This window comes from Harpia harpyja, chromosome 2 (assembly GCF_026419915.1).
Source record: "Harpia harpyja isolate bHarHar1 chromosome 2, bHarHar1 primary haplotype, whole genome shotgun sequence".
Lineage (NCBI taxonomy): Eukaryota > Metazoa > Chordata > Aves > Accipitriformes > Accipitridae > Harpia > Harpia harpyja.
The window spans coordinates 2,120,561-2,143,741 of NC_068941.1; the positions used below are offsets into that span (position 1 = coordinate 2,120,561).

The following is a 23,181-nucleotide window of genomic DNA, read 5'->3' on the forward strand; positions in this document are numbered from 1 at the left end:
GCCGTTTAATAGCCAAGGTGGCAGAAAAGCATGCAGAAGTGATCAGTCTTTGCTTACGCCTCCACTAATAAATGTTACCCATGAATTCAAGCTTTTGCTAGGCTTCCCAGTAAACATCCTCCCTTGGCAAACAGGCACACAGCTGTAAAGGCCCAAACCTCCAGCTGTGCAGACCAAGAGCAGCTCAACGCCGACAGCTTTCCACCAGCTGAAGACGTAACCACAGCCTACAAACCTCCTTCAGAAAAGCCATCTCCTGCCCAGCCTCAAACTCGGGAGCCTGCATTTCCATCTCTCAGGCCCCTTGCACTATCTGCAGAAATCAAAATATCAGCAGGAGAAGACCACGAAGTACAAAGCAGAGGATGACAAACCCTGGTGCCAGGACGCGGCAGGCTGTGGAGAACAACGGAGCGAACTGCATCGTTCCTTCCCAGGAAGTTTGTTTGCGCCTTGTTTGCCGCTCGAGGCAGAGTCCAAAGGCTTTTAGGACCGAACAAATGCGAAAAGCAAACACCAGAGCAGAGAAGGCCCTGCCAAGGAGGTTACTGCCTGCTCTGGGGAAGGGAGCAGGAGGTGGTGGGGCTGGCAGCCCCAGCCAGCCGGTCTTCCCTGGAAGCCAGGAGCCCTGCGGTGCTGGAAGGACAGAGGAGGAACGGCAGTTTCTGCGGAAAGTCTCAGAGCAAAGTCTTGTTAACAGCGTCAGAAAGCTCTGGGGAGGGGGGGACGGGGCCCAGGACTTTATCCTCTCCTTCCCCCAACTACATCAAATGTTTTAAGAAAACCTGAACGTCTCTCCCTGTGAGCCTGTCTTTAAATAAAAAGCAGCAAAAGCCATCTTCGAGACACCTTAGAAATGCAGGCTACACCCGATAACCACCCACAGCTCTACAACATAACAGCAGAAAAGCATCTTCAAGTCCCTCGCCAAGGCACGAGGCAGACGGAGATTGCCGGACTGCCCCGCAGCGCAGTCCCTCCAGGCCTGTTTGTGGCGAGAGGACAGGCGTGCGTCGGCATCGGCTCCTCCAGAAAACCGCGGGTGCCTCGGAGAGGGCTTAGCTCCTAAAACCAGGGGCGGTTTTAGCTCAGCACCTTCAGAGCTGGCTACAGGCTGGTGCCTCCGTTTACCCAAGTCCCCGCTGCAGATGGACTCCCTCAAACCCTGTGCAGTAATAGTGAAAAACGTCCTTGCGTCTCCCACGTACCTGTTTTTACACGCTATTTCCCGGTAGACACCGTGTGCCGTTACACACCTCTACCCTTTGTCGGCGTCCACCCACGGTGGGCAAACTTTGCGGCAATTTTGCGCGGCGTGCCCCAGGCACCCACCCCACCGCCAGCAGAAATCCTGGCCGACAGCGGGGCTCGAGGGCAATTTTCTAGCACATGGGGTAAAACTGCAGAGTAGAGAACAAAAGAGCACCTCAACAGGGGGAACTACGACCTTGTGATTGTAAAATGGGAGAAAAGGCTGCAGGCCAGGCAGGGTGCCAGTTAAAGGCTTGCTGCTGGGCGGTGTCATGCATTTCTGTAAGGATCCTGGGTTGGATGTCGGGTAGGCTCAGACAGCATTGGGCATCTGTATTCAAACCAAGCCTCTGCGAGGCTTTCTCCTTATTGTAGGTAAACATCTCAGGGAGGGCTGCAGCCTTCTCACACTGAGAGTCTGACCTGGAAGAAGGGTAAGGAGCAAGGACGAAACAAAGTCATGATTTAGAAAAAGAGAAGGGAAAAAAAGTAAATAATAAAAGACCCCAGTGACAGCTCTCTGAAATATCCGGAGTCAGTGCCTGAGAGAGCAGGAGCTGCCATCCGTCTGACCGAGTGTGGAGAAGATGTCTGGCAGAAGCCCAGATGGCATCCTGACTGCACACCATTGAAGAACTTCAAAAGGTTTTCAACTATTTTTTTTTTTTTTACCCCTCAAAGTCTTGCAGCACTTCTGAAGCTCACAGAACAAGTGAAAAAGCACAGGACGTTTCACATACACAATACAACAGGCTAAGTACTTTTGCCGTGATTAATTTTCTTTCCGAGGTCTCTGGAGGGGAAACTTTTTCCCAACAGCCTGCTTCGGTGGCTGAAGGCAGAAGGGCTGGGGTCCTGATTTCCCGGGGAGCCCGATGCCTCGCTTCCCGCCGCTTCCAGCTTGGAAACCCAGACTCATTTCACAACAGGCATCGGAGAGACTCTGCACGGCAGCAGAGCTCACCAGCCGGGATGCGAGTTGACCCGGGGCGTCCTGCAGCATCGACCCTCTCTGCCGGCAAGGCGGCGAACGCCGCTCCTGCAGGCACCCAAAGCTAGATGCACGGCTGGGTACGCAAGGCTTTTTTAGGTGTCTCTCCGCACGCACACGCACAGAGTCAAAACTTTAAATGAAGCGGTAGATGGCAAGTCTTTCTAATTTTGCTCCCAGCAGGGAACAGGGTGTTGTGAATATGAACAACCACAAACGCATTATTGAAAAATCACAGTACTTGATTCCAATTTCCTTGTGAGAAAGACTCCCTCAAAAAATCCTGCCATTCTGCTCCAGCAGGTTGTTAGGACAACAGCTTCTGTAACCACCACCTCCTCCTCGGGTTAAAAATAACCACCTTCTCCCTCCCAAAACCGTGCAAAGTGTTTTTCCACCTTGCTTTTTTCCTTCCGCGTGCTGCGCCTGGGCTTTGACCTGCCCGCCAGATGCAAACAGCTATAGCGTGTCTATTCCTGGTTTTGTTCATTTATTCCAGTCGAAGAAAGAAAAGAAAGGTACCCCCTTCTTGCTCTGCTGCAGAGCTCTCGCCGGTCAGCAGCTTCCAGTTTCCCTCCCTGGGCTAGTCTAACTTTCTGCCCATTTTTTCTAGCCTCCAGCCCTCCCTGCCTATGCTCCAGTGGGGGGAAGAGACAGGCTCAGAGTCCATCTCCCAGGGCCAGGCAGGAGGGGACTGCATTGCATTTGAAGGTGCGGGTCGTCTCTCCATGGCATCCTCGACTCCAGGACGAACTTCTCCCCAGCTTGGCATGAATACGGCTCTGTCTAACAGCAGTCAGAGCGCGCCGTGAGGCCATTCGGGCTTCAAACCCAACAGTACCGGATTGCCGGTACTTAGCAGAAGCTCTGTACCTCAAAAGACTTCTCCAACATGTAGGGTATTCACAGGGAAGACATGATTATATGCTCTCAATTATTTCTGAGGAACTACTCAAGGAGATGAGATATAATGAGGAAGGAGACACAATTAAAGAACCACACATACACCATCTCTCCTGCCTTACTGCAACCTGCAGCCACGTTCAGCTTAATAATTCAAGAGACCTTTTCTAAAAATAACCACCAACGGCCAAAGAGCTGTTCCACATCACAGGTGACTGCTTTTGAAAGAAAGCCTGGTAATGCCCTAACTCCAAAAGCTCTTGGTTTTGCGTACTGAAACACAAGTCTCCCACAACTTGCAAGGTTGTGAACACTCCCTGATGGGGGAAGGGAGGGCTACAAGTGATTTGCGGCATGTTCTGTACAACCTAAAACGATCAGCTTGCAAAACACCGTCCAAAGTACCGGTAGTCCTACATGTAAAACCATCAATGAATATACAAGTAAAATTACCAATGAATATGTTGATTCCTTTAGGGATTCTCATTATATATTTTGCCAGCATTGCAGATGTGGGAATAGTAATTGAGAACGCCTAACAAAACGGGCTCCCTTTAGCTCCGGGTGTCAGCTATCATCACTGCATTAACGTTAACGTGGTGGGGAGAGAGCAGAACCTCTTTATACCAGCTAAAAGGAAAAAAAACCAAGAGCATTTAATGCAGCAAAGCTCCACCGAGGAATTCTGGGGACAAACAGAGATCGATAGCTGCTTCTGTCACAGGTACTTTTGCTTTTGTAAGTAATAGCGATTATTTCAAATGAGTACCTATTTAAGGACAAATTTTTGGTAACCCTGAGACCTGCGGGATTTTGTTAGTGAAATCACCGAGAGCTGGATTCCTTTCTTTGCTCCTACAGGAAACACACGCCAGTCGGGGAAACGCATGCAGCAGCTGGGGAGGAACAGCACACCGACTGTAACTAGTGCAAACTTCTCACCGAGGACAGATTTGGCCAAGAATTTCCAAGAGGCCCCAAGGAGATGCGCACCCACACACCGGGCAGCGCTCTGGGACATGCGTGCCTGTGAAAATCCCCGATGTGATTGCACTGCAATCTCAGCAAGGAACAAAGAGATGTTTCTTTTCATGCGCTAAATCCCCTCCTTCCCCACCGCTAGCCATCTCATTCCCTAGCTAGTATTTCATTAGCGTGAGACATTCCTCCCCTCCTCCCTCCTCCACCCTGGTACTTACTTGCTGAAATTAAAGAGAAGCCGTTCAAAGACAAGGACAGGTCCTGTGCTGCTCAAAATTGTGAGTGGCTGACCAGCAAAAAGGCAAAATATCGCGCCGGCGACTGCTGTGCCCAGAAAGCTCTCCAACACGCCCTGCGGTAAGACATAGGAGAGAAGTGAGTTCTACTGAATAACCCTTTCTGTTAACACCGTTGCAAGAAAATGAGTCGTTACATCAGCGACCGGTCGCGTGCCGTATGCCGATATGTCCAAGACTAAGGGCAGACCAACTTCTGCCCTCTCCTGCAGCTCCAGCCAAAGATGCGTTTGTCCCACACACTTACTCAGGATAACCAGCAACCCCCCCCCTTGTTATTTCTGAGGCCCGGAGTTTAAGAACACTATAGTGTATTTTATATTGGACAAGAGGAGGAGTGTGTTTCCAAAGTTTTGAGAACTCCTTGAACATCTCCCACATCTTTGACAGTAAAGACAGACGTTCACAGGGCATTTCAGGCAGAGCATGGCTAGAGGACGGCGCTGACAACATCCTCCGGGACAACGGAGGGTGCTCTTTTTTCTTTCTCCAATTGAGCAGACACTTTCTAGACAAACAAGATGCCTCTCTTTCAAGTAACTGTTTTACTGAGTGAGACACAAACCAAACAAGGGTACTTCATCCAGCCGTCATGCGTTGAGACCCAAGTTCATCACACGTCACCAACAAGTTAAAAATTCCGTATTTAATGGGCTCTACAATTACCTTTGGCATATGCGGCAAAGCAGCTTCACTGGAGAAGGATAAAAGAGCATGCTTGATGCATTCTTAGATTTTCAGGTCCAACTATAGCTGGACAATACCTACTTTTAAAATGCAAACTGTGGGTGAAATATAAACGGCAATAAAATGTGATTATTGCCTGAGCGTGCACCCTTCTACAAAAACGGCAGAATGCGCTGGACCTTGCTCTTATGCAAACCGATCTGTTTACACTCAGCTGAGTTTTAAAGGAACAACAAGAGCATCATCTTCTGCTGAATAAGACGTGCAGCCATCAGCATCACCCTCTCCAGGAATACTTACCCAGCAGCCAGGGGCAGATTTAGACCTAGGCTTATGTGCTTCGTTGTAGCTGGATCTGAATCAGCAGCCTCATGAATACTGCACATGCTGAGCAACCAGCAATTAACGGCACATGCAGATCCTTCTTTCCATCCATGACAAACTACGGGGTTGGGGCTGCAGTTTTTCTGACTTATCAGTGGTAACGCAAAGAATTTAAATTAAGTTTCGTGGCGCTCTTTCTTGGAAAGACCCGAGTTACTGTTTACACTGAGGAAAGTATATTCACACTATCATATGTCAAACTAGTATGTTACTACGTAGACCAGATCTTTTTTCATCCACTAAATTACTAGCAGAACTTTCTCTACAGCAATCATAAACTATTTTTCTGGCCACAAACACGATCTCGAAACACCAGCGGTCAAGCACTGTTGTTGCTGGGCGATTAAAGCAGCAGCGTGAGAGCTGCGCAGAGAAGCAAAAGGTAAGGAAGGTGTAAAAGCCGCCCGTTCCTGACACACGTTCAGTCACTCGTCAATCTAGACAAGCTGCTGTGGAGCGGACAGAAGCAACCTCGCCTTGGCAGGAGGTGACGGCCGTGGTCCTTCCCATTTCTAAGTGCCATTGGCGATGCCCATCGCTAACAGCCCCGGCCCTTGCAGGGATGGGGCAAGGGAGATCTGCTTGCTGGGACGCGAGGATTTTGCGGGTTTTGACGGGGGGCATGGACGGCAGCCTACGAGCCTTTGCTTTCTGCCTTCGGGGGACTTGCGAGGATGAGACAATTGCTCTCGGGGCAAGGAACGGCATTCGCACAGCTGATCCCCTTCGCTCCTCCCGCATTACTCACGGAGAGGGCCCTCGCGGCCAGCGCATCTGGAATCTCTTTTCCCTGCATTCTTCCACGTGTCTGTAGCTAAGAATAGTGCCTTTTCTCAGAAACATAAAACTCTGAAGGGAGCTTGTAAAGAAGCGTTGGCCGTGTCAGGCTCTCTGAACCGGGGCAGGCAGCACGGGACAGGCGATTTTTAGTGCCCGACCCAGCAGCAGTCACATAATTGTTTACAAGGAACAAGAAGCACGAACTCTGATGTGGTAGCCCCAAAACCGCTGTTTTCTATGAGGAAAAATGTCTGGGGGAAAACTTCTAGGTGCTGCTCCTCAGCTGTCGAAGCTGGCATAACGTTCCCTCGCGTTTCTGAGTATAAAGATCCAGTGCAGCTCATGTTCTGAGATGTCTTACAGAAAACTACACTTCCAAACTCTTTCCCGCTGCAGGAATGCGCAATGGTTTGAGCAACCCTCGACGTGAACCTGCGCTCCGATCCCACCGAGCAGCTCCCTGGAGGAACAACTTGAACTGGGCGCCCTGGGACGCTTCACTCCGGCTCCGATGATACAGGGGCATTTGAGCACGAAGAACGCACCGTTTTGCTGTTGTTCTGTTGAAAACCTGCAGTCAAAACCCTTTCCAGGCTCCCACAGCAGCCAAGAGACCTAATGCCTTTTCAAACAAGGACGGTCAATAAAGGTTTGTTGAAGGGAGATGGCAAAAGAAAAGCCAGTTACGCCCAAACTCTCTAAACCTCTGATCCACCAGTGAACTGTTCAGAAAAACTGTTGGTACTTCAATTTTAAACCAGTACATAAATAAAACCCGGTAAATTCAACTGGTCGTCGTATGTGAGAAGCAAGTAAACGTCAAAGTGCACAAATTAGAAAATAATAGACAATGTTCTCCTGCACTGAGCCTTGGCTACGTTATGGACCGACTGTGGGCGTTTGGTTTTTCTAGCAACTCAGCGATGATTTTCCTGCACTTTGCTCCACTTCTGCGAATTGAAGTTTAACGGCAAAATGGCTGGGGGGAGCGGGCGGCCGGGGGGGCACATCCACAGACACCCCCTCCTTGCTGCCAGTGCTCCTCTCTGGCTACAGCCCCAACTCCCTCCTCACTGAGCACAAACCCCTGAGAAGCAAGGGACAAAGCATTCGACAGGACTCGTGTGTTGGTTCCTTCTGCTGCTCCTGGAGTTTTTGTCATTAAGGGCCACGCTGTGTTTATATTTGCTGCGGAGCTTCCCCGTTACCAAAGCAGTACTCTTAACTGCAGAGCATCAATGGTCTCCCTTTTCAACACGGAGGATAAATCACTGAGCTCAAAACAGACTGTTCCTGCAGCTTTTGTCTTTCTAGGGACTTTTTTTTACTCCGAGCAATAGGAAAACTCGGACTGGGTTCTATCTACTGCAGACAAAATGACGGACTAAAGGCAACCTGTGTTTTGTCTTCCTTCTACCCTTCCCCCTCCCAGTGTGTCCATCCTTCTATGCAGCTCACAGTCTCAGACATACTTTGGCGAAATGAGACCGTCACGTTCAACAAATGAATACCATTTGAAATCAGAGAAAGGCTGCACACTCAAATATAATCCCACCGAGAAGGTTCGTGAGGTTCTTGGAAGAATAACCTCACCCCAGCGTGAGAGGTATTAAACAAGACACATTTATACATCAATCCCTGGCAGGCGGAAGGCAGCAGAGGGGTCCCCCAGGAGCACCGGGATTATCGGCTCTTCTCCTGGATGCCTACCTTCTTTTATCACCCCTCTCCTTCCCTGGTGTACGCTGTGGAGCCTGGCAGCAGAAAGCCTCCCGAGGAAAGAGGGGCAGCGGCAAAGAACGGCTGCAAACTATGAATGAGGCCGTGCGCGGCCACGCCGCCGAGCCAACGGGGCAATGCCAGCAAAAGGTCTCCCAGGGAGACTGTGCCTGCTGGTCCCTTCGCTGCTGGAGACGGGGACCAAAGGTGGGGATCTCCTCCCCTCGCAGAGCCCGTGCTGACGATCCAGCAGCCAAAGCAAAAGACGGCAAATGCGTGTCTTACTCCAACAATACGACCAAGCGCAAGCAACGGGACCGTCACTGCTTAACGGGGCAGCAGTTTTGCCGTTTGTCGGATGAATGGCGTATTTTCCAACTTCCTGAAATGCAAGGTGCTTCTTTTTAAAAAAACTATGATTTTTTTTTTTTTTCTGTGAGCATTAAGAAAGTACACCGTCAGTTTCAGTGGCAAAAAAATATTTTGCTACTTGATAATAAACGTTCATGGGATACAAAGGTAACAGAAAAGACTTTTGGACACAACAACGTGATTATGTGCATTAAATTTGGAATCAGGTAACACTTCCCCTTCCTTCCCCTACTTAAACAACTGTACCTCACACAGACACAGAGCAGACAGACTTTGCTCTGCTACTCAGTGACAGAAGAGTGATGCTCACTGGGGGATCCTGAAGGCCTTGCCATACTCTTACTTCCATTTGCTATTATTTCTCATTAACGTTGCACATCATGCATTTGTTCGCACGACTGCTGCGGACCTGAGTTTCGGAAGAGGTAAGCTGTATTTGCACAGGGGAGAGAGAAGTTTGGCACTCCACCAGCTACTGAATCTTACTCTAGCCTGTAATTTATCATAGGGAAGTGCAGAACTCTGGATAGGTGCCCCCTTTTTCTATGTTTGGTTTAATTAAACCCGCGTAAATTAATAATTCAGTCATTGTCACTATGAGCTTAATTATTGTTAGGAGATTCAACGTGGCTGCGCTGAATCTATCTAAATATAGCCTCCTATGTTTTCTTCCTCTTCAGAAAGCCAAAGGAATACTAAAGCGCACTGCTAGAGCATAATTCTGCTCCAGTCAAACACGAAGGACCTACAGCAGTATTAATACAGAATCCCTTTCCTTTAGACTTCATCTAAAACGGAGCCATCCTTTGAAGCCCCCACTTTTGCCTTCACCGCTGATCCAGCCTGTCTCTGGATATGCAATACGTTCTCAGGATCTGCTCGTCCATTACTACGAAATTCGTCTTTCTGAAGAACTCACATTTTTCTCCTGTGTCACATCTCCTAATTTACTCGCTTTCCTGTGAATCTTAGGATTTTCTTTTCACCAGAGAGGCAGAAGGCCAGGGATTCCAAGAGTCGCGCAGAGGATACAGTGCTATGCTCTGATGACATGGAAAGTCTGAATCAGACTTAGTAAACTTAATTGGACTGAAACGGTACAACCGAGACGCAAACACAGACAGCAGATCAGAGGAACTTCTCTATATGGAAGGAACAAGGACCTTCTCTGTCTCCTGGCCATCTTTCAAACACCATTTAAGGTAACTGCTTGTAGCTTGTACAATTTTTCGAAGGACAGCCGTCCAACAGCAGAGAAAGCAAGCCAACTTTCAGTGGAAACACAGGATACCTCTATTAATTGCACCCAGAATTCAAGCTTTGCTGGTGGCCAAACACCCCTCTGACTGTGGACAGCAAAAAGCAAATGACGTATTTGTTGCTTCTGAAAGTTCTTGCTAACCTGCATGTTTTCCGTAGCGTCACCAAGCAATCCTCCAAAAGTGATAGCGTTGGTCACTGTGGCCAGGTAGATGAAAAGAACGGCTGAAAGGGCTTGAATATTTAAAGCGTCGTAGAAGTCGCTGGCGAAGAATGGTGCTTTCCTCTTTATGTCTTTGATTAAGCCACCGCAGAATCTGAAAGGACAAGCAAGAGAAGACTCGTGCAAAATGTTTTACAGCGAAAGTCACCAAGATAAGTAATCAGAAACGTTGTCAGAAATGAAGTATTATCTGAAAGGAGTGAGATCATCACATTACATAATAGTCTTATCGCAGCTGTGACGGTCCAGGGGTATCACTGAGATAATGTTGTAAAGAAAGATACTATCTTGAACATGTGATGCAGCTGGAAAGAGAGCAATTTCAAGAACACAAGCCCTGCTTCTGCTGGCTGATGTAATAAAATATATTAACCCTAGTCTAAACCCCTGCCTAAGTTTCTCCACATGGCAGACACAACGGTTGGGTGAGCCAAACAATCTGCTAAGTGGAAAAATGCTTCAAACTGTTAACCAGAAAAAGAACTAGAAGTAAAAACGCAAGTAAGTGAAATCATCCTGGAGAACAAGAGAGCTCCGCTTGCAGACATATTCTTTTTGTACAATCACAGACAAGACAGTATTTAACTCTTACAAACTCCATGTGGCTCTGACACCCCCAGCATGAAAAATGTTTCTGTTTTGCCTCTTGTTCCCTTGTACACAGTTCACCACCAACGCCAGGACTGTTCAGACACGCTGTACGCAGAGAGGTACATGGCAGATAGGCACACGTTACCGTCTGACCCAGAATCAGGATGTATCGGCTGCCTTGTACGCAGCAATGGGCAATTTCAGACTTTCAGATTTTTCTCCTAGAATTCAGATGTTCTACTAGGACTTAAAAAAAATACAGACTGAAAGGGAGGGCGCAATGCCACCATGAAAACCTGTGTATTGACCCTGAAATGCTGCGCACACTGTTTTACGGTCACCTGAACTGCATTCCCACTCTGGTGGACTTTTTTACATGGCATACAAGCAGAGTAATAAAGCAGAGAGTAAGGCCTCGGGTTCTGTCACCTTCTGTATTTCTATCCCATAAATGCCTTCATCTGTGCAATTCAACTACAACGGGAATGTCTGGAAAAAGGAATGTCTCTGCTTTTGGCTACAGCATTTCCAGCAATCCGAATGAAAACGGTAGCTGGACCTCCCCACGTTTACATCCCTTACAGTTCGTCTGACTTCACGGACTTTCAATAGCCAACACCTACCTGGGCCTCCTTTCATTTTTGAGTGCCTCCTTTCATTTTTGAGTGCCTCATTTAAGACGCTTTATAATTTGCTGAGGCTGGATGTTCCGAACCCTTCGGTCTCAAGCTGGGCACTAAAAACCCCAGGACACCTTTTGGAGTCACAGCTCAACCTATACAAACAGCACGTCGGGATGGAAAACAGAAGGGGCGAAACGGTTCTGCAAGGGAAACGTTGCCGCCTCGCTCGGGTCACACCGGGCGCATCACGCTGAGCCGTGCGTTACTGACCTGCCGGTTCGTTGCAGTTCTTCACAGTCCCCGTGGCCCCCGCCGCCGTGTCCTCCATCATGAGGCGTATCTCCATTCATCTGTACGTTTTCTCCACCCGAGTACATGTTTTTCCTAGGCAAGAAGGCAGGCCAAAGTGAGGCTCGCTGCGTTGCCTGACGGCTCCACGAAACATAACCCACACGCCGTTCCTCCAGACCAGCGTTACACAGCCTCTCCTGAAGCCGCGTTGTACAAAGAAGACTAGAAGGCTGACCGGCTGGCAGCCACAGTGGAATGTAGTGTGTCAGAAAGACCAAGCAGGACCCCAAAGAGTCTGGATAACCGCTATGTGTGTTAGTATATGCCTACAACATCACCTTAAAGGGGACAGAATTGCAAGAACATCCTCCCTCCAGCTATTAAGACAGACCTGAAAATATTTCTCGTACTTTTTAAATACAGGCAGACAGATGCGGGTCACGCTGCAGTTGCTCAGTAAACCTGGTGTACCCAAAGCACCGGCTCTTCCCATCACCGTTTCAGCATTGATGCATGCTGTCCTTCAACAGCGAGCTACACCTGCCCGTCTCCTGCTCTTACCTTTTATCTGAAGAAGGAAGAGACTTGGGGGGCTCTATCCTAATGGCTGGATCCCATTCCCCAGGGGGGAGCACAATGACTTCGTCCAGAAACTCATCAATGCCAGCGATCAGGTCCTGCCGGTCCTTGGCTTTATAGGCAATGTCGTGGAATACCTGCAAGGAAAAGAGAGACGCCATGTAGTAGAGGTTTGCATTTTCTGTAGCCCAGACTTCAGAGGCAGCTACTGAGTTTTATTCTACAAAAACAATTTATTCATTCTCAAAAACCTCTCAAAAACTATCAGGACACTTGGCACAAGGATGTGCGACGCTGAGGAAAACCCTTTCCTTCGGTTGGTCGTTTAATGATAGAGCTTCTTTTCTTGCAGGCATTTCTGATTTTTAGCAAAATATACATTTCTAACCTTTGTTAAAAAAAGTTACTAAAGCAATTATTCATTTCTTTTATCGAAAGAAGTTCTCCTATAAATAAGGAGTTTCAATTATACTTTGAGAAGACGCTTCCACAAAGCCACAAAAAAGCGTGGATCCTCTTTTCCTACCTACTTCAGTCTATCAAAATATAGGATAGTTTTCAACCCTGTGACACAGAAACAATGACAATATTTATTAAAAAATAATAACAAGAAGCACAAACCAGTTTCACTGAAAGGCCTAGAATTACTGATGAAGAGCGAATGAGAGAAGAGAGGAAAAAGAGCATTAATGCTGAATTTTACAGAAATCTTTTGGACTACTTGGAGTGAAGGTGGATCACCACACGTGATAGACTTAATAAGAACAGTCGGTGGTAGGAAGGAGGACTTTGGGGCTATGGAAACTAGACCATTGCTCCAAGCAGTGGAATGACAGAAAACAGAAGAGCTGAGACTGGGCGAGCGGTAATTAAGGGAACCGTACGAGAGTAAAATAACATAAGGAGAAAACGAGAAACAAACATAATGTAAATCAGCCCCAGACGCGCAGAGCCCAAGCGACACTGGAAGAAAGAAGCCGTAAATGAATATTGAAAGCCCAGTCATCTCATTGAGGTATATGATTAGTGAGTAATTGCTAGCTACTCATGGATAATACATAAGCACTGCCTGAGCGAGGAAATGCTCTGGCATACAGCGCAACACACAACAGTATGTCCTGGGTGTAACCATTTCTGCGGTAATTACCTGGAGCATAGCTGCGATCGTGGAATGGGACACAAGGTGCACACCGCAACAAGATTAATTCAAAGATCAATTCGTGGTCTATTTGGAAGAGTGATTGCTAGCAGGAAAATACACACGATGGACAAAAACTTCCTACAGGCATGCTTTTAACAAAACCACGAAGCCAGATGAAATAATTACGTAAACAGAAGGAATTAGGAGGTGACATCTGGACATTACAGCTTTATGTGTATGCCCGTTCCTGCCGACCACGCTGGAGGAAAGGGCATCGTTATTAGCGAACGAAGTGAAACCCGGGAGAACCCATTTCACACAGGAGATGTCAAGACACCTACCTCATCTGACATCAGAGTGGCGATGGCTCGGCCGATCTCATGATAGGACTTTGCTTTGCCCTTCGGTCCCAGTAGAATGAAGAGAAATCTGACAAAACAACCAGATTGTTCCCGTTCAGGATAGCAAAATGGATCACTTATCCAATATCTAGACAGAAATTAAACTTTAAAAACTTGTGGCCCTTGTTAGAGATCCAGAGGCTGCCGGTGGCCTCCAGCTAACTTGGGAGTAGAGGTCATACTCTGCAGCCCATCATGCTTCCTCGGACAAGCGAGACACCACTCAGAGTTTTTCTCCCCAAAAGCCTTAAAAGTAGCCTGGAGACCACTATGGCCAAGTGCTATCACAGCCCTACGCAGAGGTCGCTACCATCCAGCAACCTAGACTTCAGGACGAGGTGAAGGAAGGACGTTCTTCCAATGCCCAGTACCTGGAAGGGAACTACGCACGACGGGTGCAGCTCCAGCGCGGAACGGCTGAGAATCCGTGCCCTGCGCACCACAGACAGCCCACCCGCCTCCGCGGCTCTTTATTTGATCCTATGTTACCGGCTGCTTGTAGCTGTTCAATCCTTGTCTAAAATAATCTGTGTTAAACGTTTCCCCAGGGCTACTCCAGTGCCATTTACGTGACAGCAGCAGTGATGCTAAAGAGCCGGGAGGGGACAGAAGAAGATTTAAGGATTGCTCTACTTGAACAGCAACAAGGGCAGGGACACACCTGAGCACCCTCTGCGCACAGGATGGACCAAGCGGGGCCAGCACAGCAGTGGGCACAGAGGGAAGATGCTATTAACTATCCACACTGCTCACAATAAGCTATATCACTCCCCCGAGCTATCAGATAGCGCTCCGCGTGCTTATTAATGCTCTGCTGGGGCCGAGATCTCTGTTACGGTTCAGCACCCAGCATAGCTACCCACATGTGAAGGGAAACCATTAATGTAAAATAGGGCTTTAGCTATAAATAATCAAGCCCAACTTGCATGCCCTGAATTTCCGCTCCGAGTGTACAATACATACCAGAGACCTGTAAGCCCGTCTGATGGCTTCACAGTCACAGCTTAATTCTTAAGCAGGCAACTTAAGGTGTAAACCTTTTCCCATGGTAGGCACCGGCAGCGAGGGTGACTACATCTACAAGGTATTAGGAGTTAATTTCTTACATCATCTTTTTGGGCAGCAACTATATCCAAGTCACTGCTAATGAGTTTGAAAAACACCATGATGTGAAACCTTCGGAGATCGGAAATTACTGCTCTTTATCTTTCCTGCCCTTTGTCAGTGCTAATGTGCTATGAATCAGGACTTGCTTACGTGACAACATGTTCTAAGGAGATTCCTTGAAAAGGCTATACAAGGAAAACGGATGCCTCTGCCAATAAAACTGTCCAACGGTTGTGCCAGAACAATGGGAATGCTGGTGAAAGGTGGCTGGGTTTTCCAACCTCTTAACTGACGCTCATTAGAAAAAGTTTTAAGTACGGCCTCAAGGTTGGATCTTCAAAGGTACCTAGTTCCTCCTGGCCTGGAATAAAACATTTAAAAAAAAAAAAAAAAAAAAAGATACCACCTTTCAAATAATACTTAATGCAGGGAAGACCTAAGCCTTATCTTAGACACTCCCAGTTCCTAAACTAAATTTCATATGCAAGGCCAAGGTATCAATGCTGAAATGGTAAAAGCCATTACCTCCTGCAGAAATACTCTTACTTTAAAGTTGATTTCATGCTGTAGACAGGTGCCAAGCTGCCAGCTACCTACTCACACAGCATCTACAGCCGAGGCTGTAGAAACACAAGCTTCCCATAAATCCCCTGTTCAGATTTGTCCCAGAAAAAAGATCTGGTTCGTGGCTACAGCAAGAAAATACATCTGTCTTCATGCTCACCTCTTCGCCTTGCCAACTGGCTTCTTAAGAAGCCCTGTTACTTCTGTTGGCCATCTTGCACAATGGCCAACGTCTGGTGGCCTGCGGGATTTCAATGGAGACCATCACGCCGGTGAGACGGCGTCGTTTCAAGCGTTCAGCCCGAGCTGGACTCTAACTAGCAACCTTGAGATAAAAGTCTCTCTCTCGCGCACATCGACTCATCCTTGCAATTAGCAACACGAGAAGTCACATGGCAGGAGGCCAACTTCTCCATTTCACCTAATTTAGCAAAGACTGGGAATTATTGGGGTAATTTTCAGCAAACTCCGTATCAGCATGTGTTTCAAACAGAAACACTAATAGCTGCTCAAAACAACTTGAAAGCTTCCTGAATTAAGCCTTTTTCCAATTACAGCTGTACCTTTCAATCAGGAATGGAAAATAAACACACTATAACCTTTGGTAAGTTGTCTCATCTCAAAACTTTTGCATTACTTCCAGTGTGAGTTTGGGTTAGCTTCAACTTCTAGTCATAAATTTTGATCGTCTCTCATAGCTAGATGGAAGAACCCTCAATAATTAAATTCCTTTAAATATCCTCCCCTATTGATCCAGTCACCCGTAGCCATCTGTCAGTTAGGCTAAGCCATTTGAGGCTTTTCTCCTCACTGTAGTCATTTTGACGGCTCTTCTGTGAACCTTCTGTGATCTATCAGTATCTTCCTCAGGGAAATCATCCAAAAGCTGGCAGTTTTGTCAGTGCAAATATGTAGCTGAAATAACCTATGGCTACTCAGGCACTTTATGTGAGCCTGCTTTCCTGAGAAAATCAAGGAAGGAGCATTAAGTCAGGGGACAGGACATCAGGTATGGACAAGCACGGGAAGTCTTAGGAAACAAGGCAGGACGTCAGGGAGAGCTGGGATTATTGCTGTGGCGGAGGGAAAGGACATGGCACATACTTCTAGGACACCCGGTTTCAGCGGTTCCAGCACTGACAGAATAATCTGCTATACCCAGGGATGGCCCCAGCCCTTTACCTACAGCATCACCCAGCGAAAACTGGTACTCGGACCGCAGCTCTTCCACCCGCGCTCACCTGCGCTCTCCGTCCCTAGAGCGAGAAGCCGACATGGGGCCAAGTTAAAGCGCAGATGACCGGATTGCTCTGGGCCATGGAGACACCCTTTTTGTTATTTGTCAACCTTTACTATGTTAACGCTACGTTGTCTCCAAAGCTGCTGATAAAATGTGAAACACAAAAGGATTGAGAGGTGTGACACCTCGCCAGAAGTACTTCTTCCCTTACAAGCATTAAGTATCATTTTAGATTCCTAAATCAAAATATCATGAGGTCCCAAGTCAAATGTCTTATAAAGTGTATTACATCCAAACAAGTACTTTCTATTTAAAAAATCTAGAGTCCTATAAAAAAAAAGGCATCAGGTTAGCAGGACAGGATCCATAAATACGTATTAATTGGCATTACTAACAGTAACACTTCCTAATCGAGTTCTTCATGAGGCTTTCGACTGTTTTACTTAAGGTTCACACGGAGGTGACTAAGCCATACACGCCTAGGTCATGTCCTCTGCTCTCCTCCTACCTCCTGGAACTTTCCCTGTGTTTCACGAGTTTTTATAAAACAACATTAAAGACAAACTGTTCCTCAGCCAACTCTTTTAAAACTCTAGGATGCAAATTATCCAAATATATTAATTTTTTAGAAAAGGTTTGTAACTTCAGAAGTTGCTGCTCAGCATTCTCCTGATTTTCCAGGGGAATGAGACATTTTCATAATCATCTCCTGGAATAATAACATCAGCTGGCTCTCTTCCAATGCATAACAGAAGTACCCGAATGCTCTTGCATTTACTAAAATGTTCTTGAAAACAAGCAGTTTGTGACACTTGCTGAATTCTTTGTCCTGACTGATTCAGCTCAGAATTGCCTTCAGCATGTAGAACGAGACCTTTTAAAGGGCCAAATATTATAAACACAAAACCATTAATGCATTTTAGGTTTTTGGACTAGATTATGTTTGTATGCATTTAGAATCATTTAGTTATGAATACTTCCACCTAAGAAAGCCCGCATTTCTAGTTGTGACATACTCCCTTCTCTTCATCTGCCAAGATGAAAGCCAGCACAGAATTCCTCTTTGCTGCACACAACACACGCTTCTGATACTTAACATTGCTAAGGACGCTTCAAGGCACAGAATGTGAGGTTTCACCTCGTATCCCTTAGCAAAAAAAAGTCTCTCTGAAGTAGCTAACAAAATTCAACGTTTCTCCCAAATGCTCTGGGCAACAGCTTACAGACAGGGCTGACAGTCCTCGCACCCAGGGTACCTGGTTTTGAACTTTGTATGGCAGCACAGTCAAAGCGCTCAAAATCCTTTGCTTCCAAGCTGATAATGAGCCAGAAACTCATTTATTTGTTTTCCTGTTTTACCTAAAGCACTATTCCTCCTGTCGTTTTTGCACGCTTTACCCTTCTTAAGCAGATGATGACCACCGGCTATGTATGATTCCCCTTTTAATCATATGGACTACGCCACCAAACCCAACAAGAATAAATTCATTCTCACAGCTGAGTAATTCCAATTCGAAATGGACAAACGTGCCCTGGCCAATGCATCGTAAACCCAGCCAATGCACCTCGAAGACCTAAACGTAGCAGCACAGCAACGCTCTGTACAAGCGCAGTAACCTGGCGTTATGGACCTAAGAACTTGCTATGAGTGAACACAACTCATGGTTGGCATGGACCTTGGAGGGAGGTGACAGCAAAGACCGCGGGGCAAAATTTCAACCTAGTTTGCCCAGGGAGGCAACAAGGCTTTACGTGCTATGCTTCTGAGAAATTTGGCTAGAAATCTCCATGAAATCAAACGAAAAGCACAGGTAGTGCTTTAGGAGTACCTTAGGAGGTACGGAGGTACGGAGTGAATACAACACAGACAGGCTCCAAAGTGAGTGCAGCACTAATATTTTCCCATCCATTTGGGGCAAGAAATCCCTAATGTCCATGACTATCGATTTGCCATACGGGGTAAGGGTCATCGTGAAAACTGTCCCAGGACCAAGCCTCACCGTCGTCTCTTTGCCAGCTGACCGTCAGTGTAGGAGACAAGGTCATCCCGTGTCCCGTGTCCTGCCTGCCCGCCCCCGAAATAAAAAAAAAGAAAAAAGAGGAAGAGCAACTAAAACAAGATTCAAGTTCAGCCTGCTCATCCGTGCCTATCTCTCAAATCTGGAGCAAGCAAGAGCAGCAGCTCCGTAAGGGTTAAAGGCACCTACACAGAGGAAACTCAGTCAGGTCCTGGAGAAAATGTTTCTATTTTTGAGAGGGCTGAGGGGAAGCAGTCCTTCTGCTGTTGGACACCATGTGAGATGCCTGCAAGGCATCCAGCATTCCCAGCAGAGATACATGCTGATGGGCTCGAGGGCTGAAAGAACAACCTCTTGATGCACTTTTCCGGCGGAATCCACGGCTTGGACCGCTGACGGAAGGAGCACAACTTGAGACTGCAGTAACGAAAGGAGACGGTGGAGCGTTTGGTCCGTCTTCTATTTCGCACGGGTGATCCTTCAAGTTTTGGGCAACGTACCAACACTGCAGGCTTCTCACCTGATGTCCAACACATGAACGCAGACAGACAAAGGCAGTCCTCTGCTGCCAGAGCTGCGATTTCCCAGAGCAGGTCCTTCTGCTGGAAAGGCTGCTATAAAGGACACAGCCCTGAAAACTATGCCAGTGCTGTAATTAGTGAACAGGACACACATCTCACCCTCACCTACAAAGAAGAAAAGATGCCTCTGCAGTTAAAAGCTTAAGCTAGGAGGCAAAGGAGGAGAATCTGACTCCCGGTTCTGCCACAGGCTTCCTAAGTGACCTTTGGGCAAGTTACTTCATTTCATTTGAGACTTGTAGACACAGGCAATTCCCCAGCACTACATATTAGACTGTGCAAGTCTGTACAGCTTATCTCCCCCCCAAATCTTTCCCTTGCTCATTCTTCGTCTTTCTTCCCCGTTGATGTTACATTAACGCAGCAGACCTGAACACGACTGCACATTTCTTTTATGAAAATAAAAAGCTACATCTATTGCATTGTCCAGGACAGAAACAGCCATACCCAAGCCACGGTGCCAGGACAGTCGCTAAGTGCTTGCCAAAATGAGGAGTTCATAGCACTGTGGAATTAAATTCAACATGAGAAGACCAAAGTCCTTACAGTGTTTTTCAATCTGATCGGTAAAAAGAAAACTCAACACAGTGAAAGGCTGGGATCTCTCTATACCGATTTCAGATCCCTGATTTTTATTACTAGGGCCGTATGAAAACACTCCACTGAGAGACTTTCCCTGGAGAGTTCATCAGTTCCCACTGATTTCTTTTAAGTAAAAATTTACTTTTAAGTAAAGGAAAGTGCCTGTCACCGCAGGAATAGATGGCCACGCGAAGACCACCTCCCCTCCGCGTTACAGGTCAGCACGCCCACAGCCCTGTGCCGAAACCTGGGTGTTTAACCCCCACCTGCCCCAGATAAAAACAACCTGCTGCTTTCTAAAGAGAGACACGGATGCGGGTCACGCTGCAGTTACTCGATAGACCTGGGTCACCATACTCCTGCAGCAACCCACAGCGCCGAAACGTTAGCTGTTTATTTAGAAAACCCAGGTGGTTTTGCACTGCCTGGCTTTGCTGGCGTGGGTTTGACAATTTTACCAGGAACTTGATAATTTAACAAAATAAAAGGAGAAGCCCCGAGGGAGAGAAGAGGGGTGGGGGCATGCCAAAGGCTCCAGCTCCAGCACCTTGCAGAGTCCGCGGGCTGTTCAGTGCACGTCCACAAGACGAACATCCTCCGCGCGAGATGGCCGAGACTGGGGGCTCACCCAAGGAGACGCCCCACCACAGCTCGGCTGAGCCCTGATGGGATTTCCTTGATTGAATTTCACAGGATGCAGCCATGGCAAATGGCTCTTCATTACTCAGGAGGGCCATCTAATGAGCCTCCCTGCTTTGATTAGGGCTAGCATTTGGTTCAGAGGACAGCAAATGGATAATACTATTTCCTGGAAAAAATGCTGGCACGGAAGGACGTATTGTCTTGATTAATGCTACTGAGTAATGAGGTCGTTCAGCAATCCTAGATGTAACTTCCTGCCTCCCACTACCAAAACAAACAATACCTAATTTCACATCTGCTGAAAAGCATTCGGAGATGTGTTTAAAAAAAAGAGCAAGCGGGATTAGACTTCGAAGCTGAAATACTGAAGTACATGGAGCTCACTAATGCTGAAGAATGCAGAATAGCCTTTTCTAAGATTAAGCCCCTTTTATCTCCCCATACTCCTACCAGAATACCCAGCGTGTGCAAACAGTTGTTGACGTCGTCATTTTAAGGAGCCACTTAATGAAACTCCCAGGAAATACAAACACTGCTGCATTACTAGAAGGCAATTAAACAGTAAAACTAGATCATCTTTCTCCTTTGTTTTGTACATAGAAATAAGGTACAGATTACAACAACCATATAACTTTAATTCCATACAATAGCTGTGATTCATTCCAGCATCAGTAACGCACTAGCCACGAGCTTTTGTCACAGTGCTACGTCTCTTCTCACAAAATACTACTTGCTATCGCCTCAAACCCTGCAGGCATTATTCAAATCACAACCTTCACTCTGTATTGAAAGCCCTTGAAACCCATCACATAAGATACGTATTTGCACATTAGCAGTGCGAAAGCTGCAATTTGAACTCCGTAATTACAAGCAAAACGCAAAGTAAACCCTTTGCAAGGTGATAGCAAAAGCAGCCAGAGCCCAGGAGCGCAGCAGTGCCGAGGAGCAAGGCACCGCAGAGCGTGGCGCTGAGCTGAAAGGGGATATTGCAAACCAGCTGCAGGCTGTCCACCTGCAGCCTCGCTCGTCCTTCTCACCGAAATTCTGCTGCGCTCCGTTCTTACTGCACTTCATTACCTTTTAATACTCATCATTTTTACAGTTCTTACCGCGGTAGGGTGCTTGTGTGTATATACGAAGCAAAGATATACTACTACATAATGCTCACATACAGCAGATGTTCTGGACGTCTATACCGGTAATTTTTCTCTACTCTGTTACATGATAAGCAATATGCAATTGTATAATTAAGGGTAATACTGTTAGGAATTCAAACAGGACTTTAGCTGTGCTATTCTGGTAGATTTATACACTCGCTGTACAGACAGTTATGCATATTCAAGCAGTGAATTCAAATATTTAAGAACGTAAGATACATTCATATCTGCGAGACTCAGATTAATTTGCAACATGACTCACAATAAATAAAATATTTATATGACATTTGTCTCTGAACCATTATGCATTACAAAGCAACAAACAGTGTCACCACCCCGATAGAACTGTATGCCCCAGTTTACCCGACTTTTTTTTTTTTTTTCGCCCCGGCAAGGCCAGAAATGCATCCTTCATGTAATATGAGGTTTTTAGAGGAAAAAAAATAGAGGAATCTGAGCTATGTACAGTGTGTCTTGGCGGGGGGGTAATCATAAGGGGCAGGAAAAAAGCCCCAGTAGTTAAATTTCACATCGATAGTGCCCTTTACTGCTAAGTTGTTAAGTTATCCTGTTTGTGCAACACTTGTGTATTTTACAGCTTGTATCTTATAACCAAATTCAGGACCTGAAAATTATTAAGCAGCTACGGTGAGTTTTGTTACTTTAAACCAATAATCCTGACCGTTATGCACGTCACATGCTGGAAAGCAACGGAGAATGCCGTCTTCTGGCCTGGTGTTTTTATTTTAAAAGGTGGAAAAGCAGTTTCCAATTCTCATCGCCTCCCTGGGGGCTGAATTCTCTTACCGGGTAGGGACGGGGACTTCGGTCAGAGCACCCAGCATGACCGCCTGCTGCAGCCGGACGAAGGCAATGAAAGGACTCTCCAAGAAGTCTACCTCTCCCACCAGCACGTTGGAAGCCTCAGCATCACGGGGCAATTTCTTCATGAATTTATTCTTCAGCTGCATCAGTCAAAGAGGAAGGAAAAGAAAATTAAGTCTCGTTAGGCAAGCAAACAGGAACGTGCAAGAAAATTTACCCAGTTTTTCACCAACATTTCCTCCTTGGTCAGAATATATCTTTGGCCAATATGTACCATCCCCACAGAGTCTACCGAGATAGAAATGCTAAGATCAGCCCCAGAAGAAGAAAGCTGACATCGGTGCTGGGAGCCAAGGCGACGCCGAGAAGATTATGCCTCTCGGAGCTGCTGTTTCTGTTTACAGACCTGAGGTGGTATTATTTTGGGGAGAAAAAGGCGCGCAGCGCTGAGGAGGACGAGTCGATCTGGGCAGGGTTTCAGGAAAAAGCGCTGCACCATTTCGCCGCCTGGCCATCCGCGCGACGGGGAAGGTCAGGCATTTTCTACGAGTGAAAGCGCAACTCCACGTTCTGCGGTCGCTGCTACAGAAACAACTGGCCCGAGGAAAACTAACCCTGAAGGACGGGCGCCGGGAGCTGGGCACCTGCATTTCGCCGCGTACGCGTCTTTTCAAGTTCCGAGGGAATGGCGAAGCTTAGCGCGGGCTTTTAGGAGCGCGTTTCCTAGCCTGTGGCTGCCCCCTTAGTGTAAAATTTGCTTGAGGTTGCCCAAAGCCGTTGTTCCCATTGCCTGCGCAGGCCAGCACAGGAGGAGTCACTGGGCAAAAGCAGCAGGCGTGCTGGCTTTGAAACTACGCTAATGGTCTCAATAAGCGTCTAGGTGAGAGGCTGGCTCGTTACCGCTTCCCACCATCACTGCCCGAGCCCTCAGCCCTCCCGCAGGCTGCGGCCCTCGGAGCACAGAGGAGGGCACGGCCGAAGGGGGACAGAGG

General features: G+C 47.2%; 1 protein-coding gene across 14 annotated transcripts in view; it reads right to left on the minus strand.

Moving 5' to 3' along the window:
- SLC4A4 (solute carrier family 4 member 4) overlaps positions 1-23,181 on the minus strand; it is a 234,423-nt gene that overhangs the window by 31,093 nt on the left and 180,149 nt on the right. For all 14 annotated transcript variants that reach the window (XM_052812182.1, XM_052812142.1, XM_052812162.1 and 11 more), the window contains 6 exons: positions 22,172-22,329; positions 13,414-13,501; positions 11,914-12,068; positions 11,332-11,445; positions 9,767-9,941; positions 4,345-4,478 (listed from right to left, as the gene is read on the minus strand). In XM_052812182.1, coding sequence (XP_052668142.1) covers positions 4,345-4,478; positions 9,767-9,941; positions 11,332-11,445; positions 11,914-12,068; positions 13,414-13,501; positions 22,172-22,329 — 824 coding nt within the window. The remainder of the gene's footprint in view (positions 1-4,344; positions 4,479-9,766; positions 9,942-11,331; positions 11,446-11,913; positions 12,069-13,413; positions 13,502-22,171; positions 22,330-23,181) is intronic.